This window comes from Polychytrium aggregatum, assembly GCF_025602895.1.
Source record: "Polychytrium aggregatum strain JEL109 chromosome Unknown BJ171scaffold_12, whole genome shotgun sequence".
Lineage (NCBI taxonomy): Eukaryota > Fungi > Chytridiomycota > Chytridiomycetes > Polychytriales > Polychytrium > Polychytrium aggregatum.
This window is the reverse complement of record NW_026516214.1, coordinates 88750-108428: the sequence shown is the minus strand read 5'-3', so window position 1 is coordinate 108428 and position 19679 is coordinate 88750. Positions and strand designations below refer to the sequence as shown.

The 19679-nt window shown below is 58.2% G+C and overlaps 5 protein-coding genes across 5 annotated transcripts; 3 read left to right on the top strand and 2 right to left on the bottom strand.

Annotated features, from left to right (window-relative positions):
- The first annotated feature begins 597 nt into the window (after window positions 1–597).
- Window positions 598–4301, top strand: BJ171DRAFT_498400 (pyridoxal phosphate-dependent transferase). Its single transcript, XM_053110360.1, has 7 exons — window positions 598–792; window positions 1023–1130; window positions 1342–1767; window positions 2033–2235; window positions 2482–2954; window positions 3099–3188; window positions 3344–4301. The coding sequence occupies exons 2-7, from the start codon at window positions 1079–1081 to the stop codon at window positions 4236–4238; spliced, it is 2139 nt and encodes a 712-aa protein (XP_052968085.1). The 5' UTR covers window positions 598–792; window positions 1023–1078; the 3' UTR covers window positions 4239–4301.
- Window positions 4302–4457: 156 nt separating this feature from the next.
- BJ171DRAFT_597689 (P-loop containing nucleoside triphosphate hydrolase protein) lies at window positions 4458–5675 on the bottom strand (the record flags this gene model as incomplete). Its single annotated transcript, XM_053114773.1, has 3 exons — window positions 5471–5675; window positions 5200–5356; window positions 4458–5055 (listed from the first exon to the last, which is right to left on the bottom strand). Exons 1-3 carry the CDS (start codon window positions 5652–5654, stop codon window positions 4458–4460), a joined length of 939 nt encoding a protein of 312 aa, XP_052968084.1. The 5' UTR covers window positions 5655–5675.
- A 394-nt stretch (window positions 5676–6069) lies between these two features.
- On the top strand, window positions 6070–8143 carry BJ171DRAFT_498397 (pseudouridine synthase). Its single transcript, XM_053110359.1, has one exon. The coding sequence runs from the start codon at window positions 6341–6343 to the stop codon at window positions 7931–7933; it is 1593 nt and encodes a 530-aa protein (XP_052968083.1). The 5' UTR covers window positions 6070–6340; the 3' UTR covers window positions 7934–8143.
- Window positions 8144–17470: 9327 nt separating this feature from the next.
- On the top strand, window positions 17471–18769 carry BJ171DRAFT_473545 (uncharacterized protein; the record flags this gene model as incomplete). The annotated part of the gene is made up of 1 exon (XM_053108708.1): window positions 17471–18769. One exon carries the CDS (start codon window positions 17471–17473, stop codon window positions 18767–18769), a length of 1299 nt encoding a protein of 432 aa, XP_052968082.1.
- Window positions 18514–19410, bottom strand: BJ171DRAFT_498376 (uncharacterized protein). Its single transcript, XM_053110358.1, has one exon. It carries the CDS (start codon window positions 19385–19387, stop codon window positions 18782–18784), a length of 606 nt encoding a protein of 201 aa, XP_052968081.1. The 5' UTR covers window positions 19388–19410; the 3' UTR covers window positions 18514–18781.
- Window positions 19411–19679: the final 269 nt, after the last annotated feature.

Genomic DNA, 19679 nt, shown 5'->3' with positions numbered 1-19679 from the left:
CCCTGGGTCGCCTGCGTATGCCCTGTATTTCGCAATCGCGAGGTCTGCTGCCACCGCGATCTGTACAAATAGGATATCCCGATACCGCACCCTAACGACCAACGTGGGAACCCCAACGCAGCCTCCTGGAATGGAGGGAGAGAGAGGGGCCGCCGACGACCGAGCCCACGCGAGAGGTGCTCGGAATTCTGAAAGGGAGTTGATTTGGCAGCCCCACGAAGAACACCGCTGCTCGCACCTGTCTGCATGTGCTCGGTGGCCAAACATGGGGAGGTTCTGTGGACCTGGTGACCACGGCGATGGATCCTTGCTCTTGCAAGGCTGCGACAGAGCCAGCCCATATCCGATGCAGACCGTATCCGATGCAGGCCCTATCAAATGCACGCCATACCAAATGCAGCCCGCATTCGACATCAGAGTCTCCAGACCCAGCTTGCTGATGCAGAGGCACCCCCTCGCTGTCCATCCCACCCCACCCCACAGCCCCTCGCGCCGTGGGCAGTGTCGTGCAGAAACAGGCCACGGCAAGCGCCGCGCGATCCCACCAATGAAAATTTCTTCGACCTGCCTTTTTTCCTGCCGCCCAACAAGTGTGCGACGGTCTCGACAACGCAGCCTCGATCACCACACAAACACAGGACCAGCCCGAGATCGGGCCTGCCCAGCAGCGACGCATTCTGCGTCCTCCCGCTCGCCCCAAACGACATAAAGGCGGCCGTCGATGGCCTGCCGTCCCGGTCTCGCTGCTTGCCCCTGCCTGTCGCCTGCCTGTCTGCCTGCCCGTCGACAGAGGTGAGTGTCTTGGCCCTGCCTATGCATCGGACCGGCTGCTGGCTGCGGGTCTGCCGCCTGCGATCGTCTGGAGGTCCTGTCCGCTGTCAGGCTCGTCTCGGCCGCTGCCCTGGTGCCTATCGGCGCCCGGGACACCAAATAAGCTGCCGCCCGATAGATGCACCGGCTGCACCCAGGGCCTCTTTGATCTTCAGCAAAACTGGCGGCTAACTGCATGTCGCCTCTGGTAGCCGCCGATCCAGATCCAGATCCAGATCCAGAGCCCGCAACGCTGCAGCCGCATCTAATGGAGCCTCCTCGTCCCGAGACCTTCGCCCGACAAGCGATTCACCCACGGCGTATGTCGAGCCGCTGCCGCTCCTCCGTTCCCAGGACCCAGCCCATCTCCATGCTCGTGTCCTGGGACCGTCTGCGTCGCTGTGCTCCTTGCGGCTGTTTGCCCAGCAACACCGCGCCATCGCAGTCGGCTCGCGGCCATGATTTCGCACGGACTCGGGCCTAATCGCTCTCTGTCGCTTGTCCTTGCCCCCCGCCGCCCATGGCATCTAGCATCGCTCGCACTTGCGCCGAGCAGCCTCTCGACATCGCCCTCCAAGATCTCGCCGCTGTCGACCTCGCCGCTATCCTCGTACTTCCACAACCAGCGCCTTGACCTTGGACCCGACAGCCCCGTGCACGGCAATGCTGGATTCGACAAGAACTTTCCCGACGAATACCCATTCTGGTACGGCGGACCCTCTGGCGTCCGCCACATGGACCAGCAGACCGACTTTGGCTCAGACGACGACACCGAAGCCACTCGATTCCTCGACAACGAATCGGTACGATCGCTGATATATGGCGGCTTCCAGGACGAAATCAAGCCCAAGGACTTTGAAACCGAGCAGCGCAAGAGCGACTCTGTGCTGCACTATTTTGTTGCAACCGAGACGAGCGAAAGCGCTCTGGACCAGTATCTGACAACCATCATCCACGGTATGCTACGATGTGATGCTTCGCATCGTCTCGACGAGTTTGGGCGTGCGGCCCATGGTTCGCCGAGCTAGTTGAATCCTTGCTCGAGGTGCTGGATAGACCACAGGCTCAGCTCTCCAGCTCTTTGTCCGATTCAGATCGGCCGTTTTGGATTGCGTCGCCATCGGCCTTCCCCCAGCAGCCGACTTCGAATCCCAGTGGCTCGCCTAGCCTTAGCACTCAGCGACTCCCTTCCTCTAATATGTGTCCTTTTGTCTTGCCCCAGCATTTCTGAACGATCCCTCTCGCATCAACGCCTCAAATCTGGATTCGCCCGAGACCCTGCAGTCCAAATTTGGCCGGATTTCCATCCCCACAGTAGAGGACGGCAACGCCAGCAAGACCATCCACAACTATTTATCGTCGGTCAAATCGAATGTGATCGACAAGGCTACACGAGTATCGTCATCGAAAATGATCGGGCACATGGTAATGGCAGTCTCGCATCGACTGGATGTGATCTTCAGCCCCGGCCTTGATCGTCATACTGGAGCATCTTTCTCTCGACACGTCCCCCTGTTGTATTCCTTGCATTACGTGAGGTTGTGTGCACACACCGTCCCAGCCAGACACGACCGGAATGCCCGCTTAACCGATCAACTTAAAAGCCTGTCGAGCACGACGCCTAATCTCATGGTTTCTGTCCGCATTGCACCGCCCCCCCCCTCACAACAGACCACCTCCTTGCCATACTTCCATCGCCCGCTGGCTCGGCTCCTGACTGCCCTCAACCAAAACGTGGTCAAGATCGAGACGGCCGCGACGATGAGCTATCTTGAGCGCGAAACCATCTCGATGTTGCACAATGAGTTTTATCGCCTGCCGAAACGCTTCTATGAAACCTACATGCACTCTCCCGACCACTGCCTTGGTGTCTTTACCTCGGGTGGCACAATCGCCAACATCACAGCAATATGGGCGGCCCGCAACACTGCCCTGGGTCCCCAGGCTGCCCCTGACGGCGGCGTTGCCTTCAAGGGCGTCGACAAAGAGGGAATCTACAAAGCCTTGCAGTACTACGGCTACAACGGCGCTGTTATTGTAGGCTCGTGCTTGATGCACTACTCCTTCAAGAAGGCTGCCGATCTCCTTGGTCTTGGCGACGAAGGCCTGCGCCTGATCCCCACTGATACCGACTTCCGCGTCAAGTATGTTTCTGCTGACTTGACTGCGACGGGTTGGTGTGCTCAGCGGCGACTGGGGCAGCGGATGCAGCGACTCTGCTAACCAGTACATTGCCGCATTCATCCCTCTTTCACCGATGTCGCCGCACCAATGTTGTGGATACACAGCACCGACATTCTCAAGGCAGTTGTCGAGGAATGCATCCGATCCAAGGTTCTGATCATCGCGATTGTTGGCATCGCTGGCACGACCGAAACGTAAGTTGCGCCAGCCAAAGTCATCTGCCCCTCCACTTCCCTTGCCAGGATTTTTGCATCCCTTTCGGAGGCTTGGTTGCTCGGCTCTGTTGCTCGCCTTCTATCGCCGCAAGTACATCGAGCGCATATCTGACATGGCGTCCTTTGCAATCCAGCGGCTCGATCGATGATCTCAATACGATTGCTCGAATCTCCTCCAAGCACTCGATTCACTTCCACGTCGACGCTGCCTGGGGCGGGCCCCTCGTATTCTCGCGCGATCATCAGTACAAGCTCAACGGCATCAAGCTGGCCAACACCGTCACAGTCGACGCACACAAGCAGCTCTACAGCCCAATGGGCCTTGGTCTGCTGCTCTTTCGGTCGCCAAGTCATGCGCACAGTATCCGAAAGACTGCCAACTACGTCATCCGCAACGACTCGCCGGATCTCGGCAAATTCACTCTGGAGGGCTCCCGCCCTGCCAACTCGCTCCATCTGCATGCGTCGCTGCACCTGCTGGGCCGCAACGGCCTCGAGAGTCTGACGACCCGCAGCGTCGTGCTTGTTCGCCAGCTCTACGGCCGGCTGCAGACCCACCCCGCACGCTGCTTCCAGGCGCTGCACGAGCCCATGACCAACATCCTGCTCTACCGATACATTCCGCGCGAGCTGCGCGACAAGATCTCGGCGATAGAAGCCTACCGGGACTCATTCCTTCCTTTGTCGGAGACGGCCGCAAGCCTCGAAAAGGTGACGCTCTCGCGGCGCGAGCAAGATGCCATATCCGAGATCACCAAGAAGATCCAGACCCGCCAGTCGCACTGTGGCAAGGCCGGCTTTGTGAGCCGCACCAGGGTCTCGATCGACCACGACGGCGTCAACGTCATGGTGGATGCCTTCCGGGTCGTGATCGCCAACCCGCTGACCAAGTGGGAAGATGTGGACGAGATTGTCTGCGAACAAGTCAAACTGGGTCTGGAGCTGGAAGAGGAGATGAGGAAGGAGAATGCTCTGCTCGAGGCAAAGAACAACCCGCGAGACTGGCCGGGATGGCCATTCGAGTTTTGAGCATGATGCACCAGATGATATCCATGCTGCCGGCGACCAATACAGCACAGCGTACCCCAGAGCGATTGCATCATGTCAGCCTCTTGGACACACTGTTTGGGCGTGGCGGAATGTGTATTCGGAGATCCAGAACAGTGACATGCGGGACTCGAGGAAAGGGTGTCCCGTTTCGCTTTGAGACACCGTATGCTTTGTGGAGTGGTGACGCTTGGCGAACACTCACAAAATCGTACACAGCCGAGCCCTGCTGTCGTCCGTGGCCACCCGGCCCACCAGCCAGTCAAGAACTTGGTCAACCCCTTCGCCGGTCTTGGCCGACACCTGCCGAAAGCCGCATCCGAGCTGGTTCGCGAGCTCGCGGCCCTCGGCTTCTGAAACGGTCCACTGCGCCGGCTCTAGATCGCACTTTGATGCCACAAGGATAATCGGGATCGGGCATGCCAGAGGGCCGCCAAGCGGATGCCGAAAGGCAGATTTGAGGGCCGTCAGGCGCCTCTGCCAGCGGCTGATGGACTGCACTGGCTCTCCGGCCTGCTGCTGGTGAGCATTCTTCGGGCGGACTCGGTCATAAACCCAGTTGGGAACCGATTTGGTGGGAGCCGCCAGACGCAGCCACAGAATCCATATCAGATGGTCCTTGGCTCTCTCAAACGAATCGCGCGAGTCGACGGCGTAGGTGCAGATGAAGCCCTCGAAGGTGCGGAGCTGCTGGATGAGGGTCCATGGCAGAACGTCCCGGTGGTAGTCCAAGAGGCAGACCCGGACGTCTCGGGCGCCGCAAATCCAGCGCTTATGGAACAGCTCGCCGCCGTTGCTGCTGGCAGGCACAGCGCCAGCGGCCAAGGTTCCCGTAGAAGGAGAGTCGCTGTCTGGCTGGTCCGCAGCAGGCTGAGTGTTGCTCGCAGATGCATCTTGTCCCGCTGGGCGAGCTGCTGGCGCTGCGTCTCCGTCTCCAACATACTTTCCTCGTCCGATGCGCACGCTCAATGCTGTCTTGCCGACGCCGCGGGGACCGGTCACCACGAACCGATAGGATGTTGATGGCGGCTGGACGGGGCAGCCCGCAGACGATGGCGGCAGGGCAAACGATGGGCGAGACTTGCCTGATCGGCTCCGGGCTGGATGTGCAGGACTATCCGCTGTCGCAGCGAGCGACGGCAGCAGCTGCCGCTGTCGAGACTTGCGCTGGATCTGCTGCCGGAGCCAGAGATGCGATAGCCCCTGGCACTTACCCATATCGCGAAAGAGCCGACAAGTCCGCGTCAGCGCGCAGGGGTGATCCAGACACAGGAAGATCTGCCGGAGAATGTGATCGGGCAGGCTGAGCAGCGAAATATCGTCCGGAGAGAGCGACGGACGGCGCTGCGGGTGCACCAGTCCATCGATCGAGACCAAGACTGGCGCAATAACGGTCATTCGCGCCAGCGGCCATGGCCCACTCCTCGACAGTGTGCTGATGGGCGACGGAGACGACGACGGGATCGGCCGCGAGTTCTCGAGCCGAGCCATGCCTGAGTATGCGCGCTGCTTCGAGGGCGATTGCGATTGAGATTGAGATTGCGATTGCGATTGCGATCGTGGGTGCGATATTGAGGTGGATGGTGCTCAATGCTCGGATAAGGAAAGCGCTATGGAGCGATTATGCTCGTGGATTCCGGGCAAGGCAGAGACAACGACAGAGCTGGATGGCCAGGCCGATGCGACGGAAGATGCTTTGCGAGCGGAATCTCCTGGGCCGATCGATCTGGAGAAGCGGCTCCGAGCAACAATCACCGCAAGCATATGTCTGGCAGCCGTCATATGACGACCGGGCAGGGACCACCGCCGCAGACTTTTGGCGGCGCCCGCAATCAGCATCTGCCGCGGATCGACGCACACCCGAGACACCCTGGAGGGCCATTCTCTGCGGGTGCTCGATGGCCATTGCCCCGACTGCTGTCTCGGGCATCTGTGGGCGGTGGGAAGGCCAGACCAAGAACCGCGTCCAGAACAAACGAGAGCGCCGATCTTCCTGACCCAGGACCAGATCGTGCCTTTGATCTGCCACGAAAGAGGGCCGCACATCGCAAGAGCCACTTTGCCGCCCCTCGACCCATCTGCAAATGTCGGCCCCGACGGATTTTGATCAGTGGTCACGCGAGGATCTCATCGCCAGGATTCGGCAGTTGGAGCAAATGCAGCCGGGAGCCAGCCCCGTCCAGCCTGCCCAGGCCAAACCAAGCGATCAGCCCAAGCCGACCGCTGCCCCAACCCCAAAGAAGACCCAGCGCCCTTTCGACTTTTCAAAATACTCGGCCAGGCATGTTGCCCTCAAGGTTGCATATCTCGGACACAAGTACTCTGGTCTCCAGGCGGTCCAGGCCGAGGGAGTCGAAACCATCGAGTCGCATCTCTTCCAAGCGCTGGTGACGGCCAAGCTGATTCCGGACCCCAAAGTCTGCAACTGGTCCCGCTGTGGCCGCACAGACAAAGGCGTGAGCTCGTTCGGCCAGGTGTTCGGAGTCTATCTTCGGAGCAACCTGCCAAAGGACTCACCCGAGGCCGTGGAGTGGACCAGTCCCGACAATCGTGCCAACGACAACGACGATGTTGATGACAAGCCTCAGCCCAATGCCGAGCAGCTGAAGCGGCCCTCTGGCCCTGTTCCTGAGGAGCAGCGCATCCGGACCCACCGGGCCGAGTCTGCGTCCTTCTCGGAGCTGCCGTATGTTGCCATCTTGAACCGCCTGCTGCCGCGGGATATTCGTGTGCTGGCTTGGTCGGCCGTCGACAAGCCCTTCAGTGCCCGCTTCAACTGCACAGCCCGCCGATACAAGTACTTCTTCCCGGCCGAGCGGCTCAACGTCGCCAAGATGCGGCAAGCGGCGCGCTACTTCCGGGGTGTCCACGATTTCCGGCACTTTTGCAAGGTCGATCCCACAAAAACGGTCAACTACGAGAGAACGGTCTACTACGCAGACGTCTTTGTGCGCGATACGGAGGACGGGCTGTCGGAGGCCAGCGACGAAGCAAAGCCCGCTATCGGCGGCGAGGCGGGCTTCGACAGCGATCCAACGCAAATGTACGTCTTTGTCGTCAAAGGACAGGCATTCCTCTGGCACCAGGTCCGCTGCATGGTGGCCATCCTGTTCCTGGTCGGCCGCGGTCTCGAGGAGCCCGAGGTCGTTCTGGACCTCCTCGATCTCAGCAGACATCCTCTCGGGAGCGGCAGACCCAACTACGATATCGCCAGCGAGTACCCCTTGGTTTTGGTCGACTGCGAGTATCCAGAGGGCACCTTTGACTGGCAGCTCGAGGCTGGGCCGGTGCCCGAGAAAGACGGGCTCAACGAGTTCCGCTTGATCGACGCCGTGTGGAGCAACTGGAAGCAACGGGAACTGGAGGCAACGCTCTCCAAGAGCCTCATCCACGAACTGGCCCTCGGATTGGGCACCAGCGTCGACAACTTTGCCGACACCCTAGCCAAGGATCCCCGAGGTCCGAAGTACGTCAAGCTGATGCAGCGCTCGCGCGCCGACTCGATCGAGACCAAGATCGAGAAGCAGAAGGCCCGCCAGGCCCAGCGACAGACGGGGGACCAGCCGGAAAAGTCACTGGCATCGCCAGGATCAGCTGCAGGCCAAAGAAAGCACAAGCAGCCCAGTCCAGTGTCGGAGGCAAAGCAGCTGAAAAAGCCCAAGATCACCAGCGAGTGACCGGCCAGAGCAGATGAGGCGGGAGAATTCCGACGGCGCAATAATCTTGCGGTGGCGTGGCATGAGCGACAGAGGTACGAACTGCGGTGTCAGATCACCGTTTGTATCTCAGGGCTGCAGGATGTATCCCCAATGAGAACGGATGGTCCCGCCCGATGGAAGCAGCGCCAATATACTCTTTGTTGTGCCCCACCGCACAATCACTTCGAAGCTGTGCCCGATCCTGCCCGCTGTCGCTCTCGTGAAAGTGCGACTTGGTAAGTGTCTGGTCGGTCCGTGGGCTGCAACGCAGATGCATGAGAGATCCGCCACACTCTTGCTGGCGGGGCGCCGTCCACACTCACAGCACATGTGCCTCGGGGTGTTTCGCTTGGTATTATTTCAGGATCAGATCTAGGCACAACAGCTGGGCGGGATGTGCGTTCACAGGGCGGCGTTCACTACCGATGATGTGTCGAGGTGGGGACCAGCCGCTTCGGAGATGATGCTACACAGTGGTATAGGAACAGATGGGCTGGTCAAACTGGAAAGAACATGGCGAAGGTGGGGGAGAGTTGCCATGAGTACGGGCTTGGGAGCCAGCCTTGAGCCGGCCGGACGGGGGTGGAGTAGTATAGGGGTATATCAGTGACTATACCGTTTTTGAGAGCTGGCGGGGACGACAGAAACGGTATAGCTGGCTAACCTAAAAGGAAGAGGAGGGGGGTAGGGGTAGACGTGGGGTACGCAGGGTGGGGGATGTGGAGGACGGTAGGGTTGGCGGGGTAGGGGGTAGATGGTAGGGTTGGTGTAGTCGGGGTAGTCGGGGTAGTAGGGGTAGACGTGGGGAGGGGGCGCAGAGGACGGTAGGGTTGGCGGGGTAGGGGTAGTCGGAGGGTATGGCGTAACCTAAGGGAAGACGGGGTAGTCGGGGTAGTCGTATGGGTTGGGGGTAGTCGTAGGGAATGGGGTAGTCGTAAGCTATGGGGTGGTTGTAGGATATGGTGTATCTGTTATAGTAGTTATATTTGGTGAATTCGTTGTAGTTGGGGTAGTTGGGCTTTATTGGTGTCATTGTAATAGTTGGGGTAGTCGGGGTATTGGGGGCGGGTTTAGGTTAACTTAGGTTAGGTTAGGTTAGGGTTGTGAGGGGTGGGGTGGGCGTGGGAGTTGGGCTTGGTGGGGTACTTGGGAGTAGTCGGGGTAGTCGTGGGAATTGGAGTACTTGGGGTACTTGGGGTACTTGGGGTACTTGGGTGTCGTCGGGGTAGGCGTTGTTCTTCGGGTGAGAGTGGATTTGCTGATGGAGGCGGGGATGCTGCTGCTTTTATGTTGCTGGGTGTGATAAGTGTGGCTTGGGTTTTCGGGTGCGCAGTGTGGCGGATTACATATCTGGGGTATTTTGGGTATTTTGGGTATCTGGGCTATCTGGGTGTTCGTTGGGGTTCGGTGTTGTTCGTTGGGTCGGGTGGTTTGGGCCCGCCCGGCTTGACCGGGATGGATCTCGTGTATATTGGGTGGTTGATGATATCGCCGGGTCGCAATGCGCGGGTGGCGAGACTCGCATTTTTGGGTGGTTCGATGCAGGGGGTTGTGATGATCATGCACGTTGGGAACACGTGTGGACTGCTGCGCGTGATGCACCGTGAGTCATGTTTGTTTGTCTTGGCGTGTATTCCCTGATTGGCTGGCGCCGATGACTCTTACTTCGCCTCCGACTGCGCTGTGCTTCGCCCCTCTCTCTAGCAGCTCCGCCTCCCTCGCACCCCCATCTCGTCCCTCGTTTGTCGCTCCACCCCTCTCGCCCACTTTCGCCCTTCGGTTTCCCTCTTGGCTATAAAGCCCCTCCTTTCTTGCACCCATTTTGTATCTGCAGTTCGAACAACACTTGTTGTTATCTGATAAGTCGTAATATAGCTTATCGTTGTTCGCCAAGCACCTGGTCGTCCAGTGTCGTTGCTTGTCGTGGTCCTCACATATTGTTCGAACTCCCTCTCTCTGTCTGACCACCTGCTTGGCTGAGGCTTCGTTGCTGCCCTCATCCTTCTATTCTCTGTTGTCTTCCCTGCATCCTCGCTCCCCACTTTCAAAGCCCACATGGACCAACTCCAGGCCCAAATCGTTGCCCTCCAGGAGGAACTGGTTCTCCTCCGGACCACACATTCTTCCGCCGCCCCACAGCTCCCGCACATGCCGACCCCGGACAAGTTCGACGGCACCAGGTCAAAGTTCCGCCCCTTCGTCAACCAGTGCCGCCTGCTCATGATGCTCCAGGCATCCAGGTTCCCGTCCGAGCAAGTCAAGGTGGGTTACGTCTTGAGTTTGCTCACTGGTCCGGCCCTCCAGTGGGCGACTCCCTTGATCGAGTCGAACGATCAAATCCTGCACTCGTTCGACTCGTTCATGGAACGCTTTCGCCAAGCGTTTGACGATCCCGACCGCACCCACACTGCCGAGCTGCTCCTTTCCTCCATGGCACAGGGCAACCGCTCGTGCATGGATTATGCCTCAGAGTTCCTCCGCGTTGCCGCCGACCTTCCCTGGAACGACGAAGCCAAGATCTCCGCCTTCCGCCGTGGCCTGTCGAGGGAGATCAAGCAGCGCCTCTCCTTCATCGACCCTCTCCCTCTCCGCTTGGTCCCGTTCGTCGAGCGTTGCCTCAAGATCGATGCACGCATCATCGAGCTCAACAACGAGCTCCGAAACACTGGCCCTGTTTCCTTCGGCACCCAGGCCTTCAACTCCCGCACCCCGTCCTTCCAGCCGCCCGCCCAGGAGCCTCCGGTTCTCTACTCCGAGCCGATGCAGATCGACGCCGCCGTCGTCAGCCGCCTGACCCCCGAGGAGAAGAACCGCCGCTTCCAGGAGCGCCTCTGCTTCCGCTGTGGCAAGCCCGGCCACGTCGCCAAGTCCTGCCCCCTCAAGTCCGGCTCCCGTGCTCCCGCCTCTGGTTCCCGCTTCCCCGGCTCCCGTCCTCAGGCTCCCGGCTCCCGTCCCCGTTCGAAGGTTGTCCGAACCATCGTCTACGATGATGGTGAGGAGGAACACTTCGAGTCGGGAAACGACCAGGCCCAGATCTAAGTGGAGGCTTAGATCTGGAGCCGTCTCCCCTTCCTCCAGAAGCAAGCGTCGATGGTAAGGAGCATGAGGTAAGTGTCGAACGCATGGCTATGTGTGGAATGATCAATGTAGTCGGTGGTGGATCGCACTCTGTCAAACCCGCCTCTTCTAAGGGCACATCTGGCTCCCAGATGTCTTTGACAGAGCTCCCGATCTCCACACCACCTGCGAACTTGGTCATCTGCTCGAACCATGCTGCCGACACTGATCTCTGCTCCGAGCCTTCTTCGTGCGTCTCGTCGATTTCTTCGTCTTCTCCCGTTTTCTCCGCTTCTCTTGTTCTCCCTTCTGGTCGCTCCCTCTCTTGCCAACTTCTCGTCGATTCTGGTGCCTCCGGCAACTTCATCGACGAGAGCTTTGTTGACCGCTTCTCGGTCCCCCTCGTTTCCAAATCCACTCCCCTCCCTGTCCAAGGTGTCGATGGCCAGCCACTTTCTTCCGGCCCCATCACTTTTGAGACGGAACCCCTCAAGATTGTTCTTGGGGACTACACTCAACACCTTTCCTTTGATGTCATTAAGTCTCCCCACCAACCTGTTATCCTTGGCTATCCCTGGCTGCAGTCCATCGAACCCAGGTTCCACTGGGCTCGTGGACTCCTTTGCCTTCCCCGTCCTGCAAACCACATCCTCAAGGTTGTGGATGCCTCTTCCCTCCCTTCCGTTTCTTCCGTTTCTCCTTCTCCCCTTCCTCTTGTTGGCGACACACCCAATGTTTTCCCTCGTGCCTCTACCGACACCACTGTGGTGCTCGCTTCTTCGCCTCGCACCGTTTGTACTCGCGAAGATGATCAGAATAAAGTGATCGCTCAACGTTATTCTGATTGTGTTCCGAGTGAGGTGCCCTGTTCCTGTGCTGCTCGTCCTGGTCCCTCCGGTCTCGTCTCCGTCCGTCCTGGTCTCCCCGGTCCCGTTGCTCCCAGCCCCGCTCCTGTCCGTGTCCAAGCGATCAGGTACAAGTCGTTGGAGCAGTCCGTCCTCGACACACAGTCTAGCCCCGACCCCCTGACTGTGTTCCAAGTCCTCGTCCTTCCTGCCACCGATCCGGATCCGACGCCCCTCTCGACGTCGATCCCCGAGGAGTACAAGTCGTTTGGCTCAGTCTTCTCGAAGCAGGAAGCCGATTCGTTGCCCCCGCACCGGACGTACGACTGCCCGATCGACCTGGAGCCCGGCAAGACCCCCAAGTTCGGACCGCTCTACTCCCTGTCAGAGCCCGAACTCAAGGCCCTTCGTGAATACCTCGACGACAACCTCGTCAAAGGGTTCATCCGTCCTTCGTCCTCTCCCGCCGGTTCTCCGATCCTTTTCGTCAAGAAGAAGGACGGCTCTCTGCGTCTCTGCGTGGACTATCGCGCATTGAACACGATCACGGTCAAGAATCGTTACCCCTTACCGTTGATCAATGAGATGCTGGACCGAGTCCGGGACGCGAAGGTGTTCACGAAGCTGGACCTCCGCGGGGCCTACAACCTGCTGCGTATCCGCGCAGGCGACGAGTGGAAGACGGCCTTTCGCACTCGTTACGGCCAGTTCGAGTACTTGGTGATGCCCTTTGGACTCACCAATGCTCCGGCCACCTTCCAGCACTTCATCAACGATGTCCTTCGTGATGAACTGGACAACTTTGCGATTGCCTACCTTGACGACATTTTGATTTACAGCGCTGACCCCACTCAGCATGCAAATCACGTCAAGCAGGTCCTGGCCAAGCTCCAGGCTGCAAAGTTGTACTGCAAGCTGGAGAAGTGCGAGTTCTCCAAGGACAAGGTCTCATTCCTCGGCTACGTCATCTCGCCCAAGGGTATCGAGATGGAACGAGCAAAGCTCTCCGCCATTGTCGACTGGCCCGTCCCCCGCAATGTCTCCGACCTTCGCTCCTTCATTGGGTTCTCGAACTTTTACCGTCGCTTCATTGACGGATATGCCAAGATCGCCGGTCCGCTCACGCTCCTGTTCAAGAAGTCCCAGGTCTTCCGCTGGTCCCCCGACGCCCACAAGGCTTTCCAGTCCCTCAAGGAAGCCTTCGTCTCCGAGCCCGTCCTTGCGCACCCCGACCCATCCAAGCCCTTTGTCGTGGAGTCTGATGCCTCAGACTTTGCGATCGGATGCGTCCTGTCCCAGCGCGGCTCCGATGGCCACCTGCACCCGTGCTCCTTCCACTCCCGCACGCTCATGGATGCTGAACGCAACTACAGCATCTATGAGAAGGAGCTCTTGGCCATCAAGGAGGCTTTCGAGGTCTGGCGACACTACCTCGAAGGTGCCCAACACCCAGTCCAAGTCCTTACCGACCACAAGAACTTGGAATACCTGGCGTCGGCCCGCATCCTCAACCAGCGACACGCCCGGTGGTCGCAGTTCCTGTCTCGGTTCGACCTCCGGATCCAGTACCTCCCCGGTCCAAAGAACGGCAAGGCCGACGCTCTCTCCCGCCGCCCGGACTACGTCCCTCCGTCCGCACCTGTGTCCAAGGAGCCTCCCCCGTTGCTGCCACCTTCGTCGTTCGCCTGTGCCGTCCGTCGCTCCTCGGATGCAAGTTCCACTCGCCCTGTGGACTTGCTCAAGCTCATTGCCGAGGAGCAACCCAAGGACCCGTCCCTGGACCAGCTCCGCAACGATCCCAAGTATGTCCTGAAGGATGGTCTCCTCACCTTCATGGACAAGATCGTTGTGCCCGAGTCGTGTCGAGTCCCCGTCCTCAAGTCATGCCACGATCCTGTCGCTGTTGGACATCCTGGCATTCGGCGGACTCGGGCACTGATCTCGAGGCAGTTCTGGTGGCCCTCAATCCGCAAGGATGTCCAGGCTTATGTCTCGACGTGCGACACTTGTGCACGCTCGAAAGTCCCTCGACATAAGCCGTTTGGATACTTGCAGCCCCTCCCGACGGCATCGCGACCCTGGTCTCTGGTGACGATGGACTTTATCACCGACCTCCCCGAGTCCAACGGCAAGACTTGCATCTTTGTCGTCGTCGATAGCCTGACCAAGATGGCCCACTTCCTTCCCTGTCGGTCCCTCCCAAGTGCCGAGGAAACAGCGTCGCTGTTCCTCGACAACATCTTCCGTCTCCACGGTCTCCCGGACAACATCGTCTCGGACCGAGGAAGCCAGTTCACCTCGCGGTTCTGGCAGGCCCTGTGCTCAGAACTCGGCATCAAGACCAGTCTGTCCACGGCGTTCCACCCCCAAACCGATGGACAGACTGAGCGGGTCAACCAAGTCATCAACCAGCATCTCCGCTGCTACACCTCGTACCAGCAGGATGACTGGGCGATGCTGCTCCCGCTCGCCGAGTTCTCATACAACAACCTCGAGCACACCTCGACCAAGGCCTCCCCGTTCCTGGCGACTTACGGCTTCAACCCTCGATTCGAGTCTCCGGTCCTTCCTTCCAGCCTCGATGTCCCCTCCGCGACCGACCGAGTCGAACACCTTCAGCACAACTTGGCGTTGCTGAAGGAGAACCTCGAGAAGGCCAAGGCGGACTACAAGCGCTTTGCGGATGCCCACAAGTCCGACGCTCCCAAGTTCGCTCCTGGCGATCAAGTCTGGGTCCTAACACGCAACATCAAGACCACCCGTCCAAGCAAGAAGTTGGACTACCAGCGCATCGGACCCTACAAGATCGTCGAAGCCATCGGTTCCCTCGCCTTCCGCCTCGACCTTCCCAAGGATCTCAAGATCCATCCGGTGTTCCATGTCTCCCTCCTTGAGCCCCACAAGTCGAACACCCTCCCCGGCCGCATCCAAGACCCTCCTCCGCCAGTCCGCGTCGACGACCACTTGGAGTATGAAGTCCAGGAGATCCTCGACTCCAAGCTGGTCCGCGGTAAGTTGAGCTATTTCGTTGATTGGAAGGGCTACTCGACTGATCATCGCAGCTGGGAGCCCGCCAACTACGTTAACGCTCCCGACAAGATAGCCGACTTCCACCGCCGGTACCCCGACAAGCCTGGACTTATTGTTCGCAGGAGTGGCCGTAGTTTGGGGAGGGGATGATGTGATGATCATGCACGTTGGGAACACGTGTGGACTGCTGCGCGTGATGCACCGTGAGTCATGTTTGTTTGTCTTGGCGTGTATTCCCTGATTGGCTGGCGCCGATGACTCTTACTTCGCCTCCGACTGCGCTGTGCTTCGCCCCTCTCTCTAGCAGCTCCGCCTCCCTCGCACCCCCATCTCGTCCCTCGTTTGTCGCTCCACCCCTCTCGCCCACTTTCGCCCTTCGGTTTCCCTCTTGGCTATAAAGCCCCTCCTTTCTTGCACCCATTTTGTATCTGCAGTTCGAACAACACTTGTTGTTATCTGATAAGTCGTAATATAGCTTATCGTTGTTCGCCAAGCACCTGGTCGTCCAGTGTCGTTGCTTGTCGTGGTCCTCACAGGGGTGGGTTTTTGCGTTGTCTCTGTGTTCGCTACAGGCTTGTGGGTTTCCTCCAGTGGTATGGCGAGACTGGGCTCATTGTGTGTCCAGGTAGGCAGCCCTGGTGGTGTGTGTGTGTGGTAGGAATCTCGGCGGAATCTTTCTCATATGAAAAGGAATCTTTTCGGAATCTTTTATTATGTGTTTCATATCAAATCGGAATCCTCAGGGTAAAGTCCTCCCCGGGGAGCCAAATACAAAATGACAAAATGACAAAATGACAAAACGATGTCGTGGCCAATGCGTTATGGTGGGGTTGGGTGGGTTTTGTCGTTTTGTCGTTTTGTTTTTGCCCTCCCAAGGCTCGACTTTTGGTCGATAGATTCCGATTTATTATGAAAATACACTATAAAAGATTCCTAAAAGATTCCTATTCATATATAAAAAGATTCCGAGGACATTCCGTTCGCGTGTGTTGGAGGGCGGCCATGGTCTGGGATGCCATGTCAAGCTGACGGCTGGAAGGGATATGATAATACCCGTGTACCCGGAATGGTGCGCTGGGGGCGAGACCATAGGGTTCGCACCCGCGACCCCGACACCCCAACGAAGCGGGTCAAGTCCCGCGGCTGGAACGAGCCTGGTGCATCGGGTGTATGCGTGTGTGTGTCTTGTGTAACCCCAAACGGCAGTAAGCAAATCGCCACCATAGGGAGCGTGGGCGGCCCACAAGCCAACACACACGCCATGTACTGCCACACAGCCGAGTGACACAAACGCGCTTAGCCGACCAATGATATGCAGAGGCTGTTCACTCAGGCGAGATAATGCTGAAATGCATTGTTTGTGTAGTCTGGGTGCTTTGGGGTGTCTATGATGGGATTCCCCAAGCCCCCAGCACCTATGGCCCAGACCATGGCCGCACTCCAACACACGCGAACGGAATCTCCTCGGAATCTTTTTATATATGAATAGGAATCTTTTAGGAATCTTTTATAGTGTATTTTCATAATAAATCGGAATCTATCGACCAAAAGTCGAGCCTTGGGAGGGCAAAAACAAAACGACAAAACGACAAAACCCACCCAACCCCACCATAACGCATTGGCCACGACATCGTTTTGTCATTTTGTCATTTTGTCATTTTGTATTTGGCTCCCCGGGGAGGACTTTACCCTGAGGATTCCGATTTGATATAAAACACACTATTAAAGATTCCGGGGAGATTCCGCCGCACACCATAATTCAGCCACCAACATTCCGCCGAGATTCCTACCGCCCACCTGGCACTCCATGGCCACTCCATAAAGATCCTCACGAAAATCCCACACAGATCCTCAAGTTCCTCACGTCTCCATGACGATGGAGTGCCGGGATCAAGCGTCTACTCACCGTAACCAACGGGGTTGTCGTTATCGTCGTCGACCGGGCTGCGGGCTGCAAGCAAAGAAATGGGTGAGATCGGGGGAGTTGCGATCGGCTCAGAGGGGTGGCTGGAGTGGTGGGAATGCATCGTACCTGTCAGCATCCTGGGCAGAGGAGGAGGGCTCCGTTCTTCGAGATGAGGAGGAAACGCTCTTGCCCTGCCGGACCGGGCGTATTTGAGGGAAGGCGAGTCAATCCTGGCATCGGGGAGGAGGGAGTACGCAGGACGGAGGAGGGAGGGCGGAGGATGGCGGAGATCTGGACATCGGACGGGGCGGAGGTTTGCGAGATGGCCGTGCTGGCCTCTCGTTGTCCGGCCTCGACCGGGATGGATGGCAGGGTCATGTGATCACGGCGTTCCTGGGGTGTGAATGGTCGATTGCCGCCAGATCTGTGGTCACGTGGATGATTCACGTGGTCTCGCGCCCCAGCGCAAAAATCGCGCATCCACCTGGGCCATAGGTGCTGGCGTCGTTGGGATCTTGGGCGACGCGCAGTCGTCTGGATCGTAGGCATTCTGGTCCGGTCATAGGTACTGCGTGGTTGGGGTGGTTTGGGTGGGTTGTTCTTGCGCTTCATCGCTGAAACGCGATCTGCGTCAGGATGGGCCAAACAAAGATCGCGTACCAGAGTTAGAGTGCAACAATGTCCAACGAGTTGACCGAGGTGTTCGTGGGCCTGAGCAGCGATATTCTGGATGATGGTGTCGTGCTCTTCCCAAATGACAGCATCTTGAACATCTCCATCAAGATGGCTGCCCTGGGCTCGCTTCCATCGATCACCCACATCCTCCGAGGCCTGGTTCCACACCAAGTTCTTCACGCCGAGCCCCATGCAACCAAGACCCACAAGATCTGGTTCTTTGATGGGCTCCTCTGGAAGCATGTGGATCTGGACTACGCCCTGACCAAGCTTCTCACTGATCCCCAGGGCGCCTTCCAGGGGTGGGTCGAAGTGGTTCGAGCAAGGTATGCCAGCTCGAACAAGCTCAAACATGCCAAGGAAGTGGTCAAGGAGATCAAGCACACTCTGGGAAGCATCCCAGACATCATCAAAGACAGGTACAGATTCGCCCTGGCGTTCCAGCACGAAAAGTACAACATCGAGACCTTTGCCATCACCCACGCCAATGCATCGACCAACACCATCCTCTTCGCCAATGGGATTGTGCTGGAGCTGCCTGGCCTCAAGGCTCGTCGGGTCAATGCTGGTGACTGCTTCACCCACTCGCTTCCAGTCTCGTACGTGGTTGACGACTTTTATTGTGGCGTCGATGGCAAAGTCTACAAGCTGGAGGAGATAATTCGCTCGATGCTGGGCAAGAGCAGTGATAGAGAGTACCACCTGCTCTTGCGTTTCCTGGCAACATGCCTCACCGCCAAATCTCGTACGTCCGAGTCAGCTCTCTTCTTGGTGGGGAACGACCAAAATCATGGCAAGCGCCTGCTCCTGCGTCTGATCCAGCATGCATTGGGCTCGCGCATCCTGAGCGTCCCAGGCAATAGGCTGGTCTCGCGGATCAACCCTCCCAGCGGTGCCCATGTCAAGGAGCTTGTGACCGAGGCCCTGGACGCTGGTGCCACCTGCATTCTGGGCGAAGGACTCAAGAGCTCGCAATTCATCGTCAAGACCAGCCACATCCCCACTCTCACATCGGTCACCTCAATCCAACTCGACCACCGAGCCATGGGGGATGTGCCTTTCGACATGGGGCGAATCAAGACGATCGTCAGTGTCGACTCGTGGCCCGGCTCGTTTCGCCTCGTGGGGGATGAGGTCTGCGCCAAGGAGAGCATCGTGATCAATCTGGCACAAAACATCACTGTCGATCCAGTGACCATGGCATGTGTGGAAGATGGTGGGTTCGACCAAGCTGTGATTGCACTCATGTTGCGTTACCTTGCTCCTGGCAGGGAGATGCCCGCCTGGATCTCCAAGGACTGAGTGCCAGGCCCTTCATGTCCTGCTTCGTGCGATTCGCTCGCGTGTGTTGGTCTTGCGTTTCGTACCAAACACTGCATCTTCGTCGTCCAGCCCAAAGGCACCACCATAGTCAATAAAGATTTCTTCTCCATTATGAATGTCCCGGAGTGCCTTCAGCACCACCCCGACTCCCCTGTCCTGGGCGAGCTTTGCGTTGACATCGTTGCCGTCTTCCGAGTGGTTGGCGAGCGTTCCGACTCCTCTCCGGCATGCACCATCTTCATAGCGTCCCGCGTTGAGCCCGATTCGGCGTTCAACGAGGTATGGGGCGTTGGTGTTTCCGTACCGGGAACGTCTTTCTTGGCCAGGGATGGGCTGCCCATCGTACTCGATGATCACTTGACCTCTCTTGAACAGGACTGCATTCTCGAGCCTTTCGCGCTCATCGTCATCGTAGACGCTCGCGGGCACATGCTTGTATGCGAACAGCCCCTTTCCTGCGCCTGGGATGGTGGAGTCGTCGATGCGCAGGTTTTTCACCGTCGCCAGATGGGAGTAGCAATACTTGACCCCAATGCAGGTCGTGCGTGTGCAGCGTCGACCATCGATCTTGGTGGCCACACAGCGTTCACACCGCATCCGGCATTCCCATGAGTCGACATCGTCGCTCTCGTAGTCAAAGTAATAGGACGTCTTTGGTGGCATTCCAGTCGATCGCGTTGACTTGGGTGCTTGATCTCTGGCCCTGATTTTTTGCGTGTGTGGCGATGCCCTGGGTTTGGTTGGTTCGATCCGGCGAAACCGTCTCATCGTGGTTCGAATCGGATCCAGCCTGATCACGTGGAGACACACAAGGATTCGACCTGTCATCCATCCTTCAAGGCGTCTCGGCACAAGGACACCCAAACCACAGCACATCCATGTCCCAACA

Excerpts from the sequence above, each read along its gene's own strand:
- BJ171DRAFT_498400 (XM_053110360.1), top strand. The coding sequence starts at position 1,079 with ATGGAGCCTCCTCGTCCCGAGACCTTCGCCCGACAAGCGATTCACCCA. Across the intron at positions 2,955-3,098 it reads GATACCGACTTCCGCGTCAA|CACCGACATTCTCAAGGCAG; the intron begins GTATGTTTCTGC and ends GTGGATACACAG. Across the intron at positions 3,189-3,343 it reads ATCGCTGGCACGACCGAAAC|CGGCTCGATCGATGATCTCA; the intron begins GTAAGTTGCGCC and ends TTTGCAATCCAG.
- BJ171DRAFT_498397 (XM_053110359.1), top strand. The coding sequence starts at position 6,341 with ATGTCGGCCCCGACGGATTTTGATCAGTGGTCACGCGAGGATCTCATC.
- BJ171DRAFT_498376 (XM_053110358.1), bottom strand. The coding sequence starts at position 19,387 with ATGCGGTGTGAACGCTGTGTGGCCACCAAGATCGATGGTCGACGCTGC.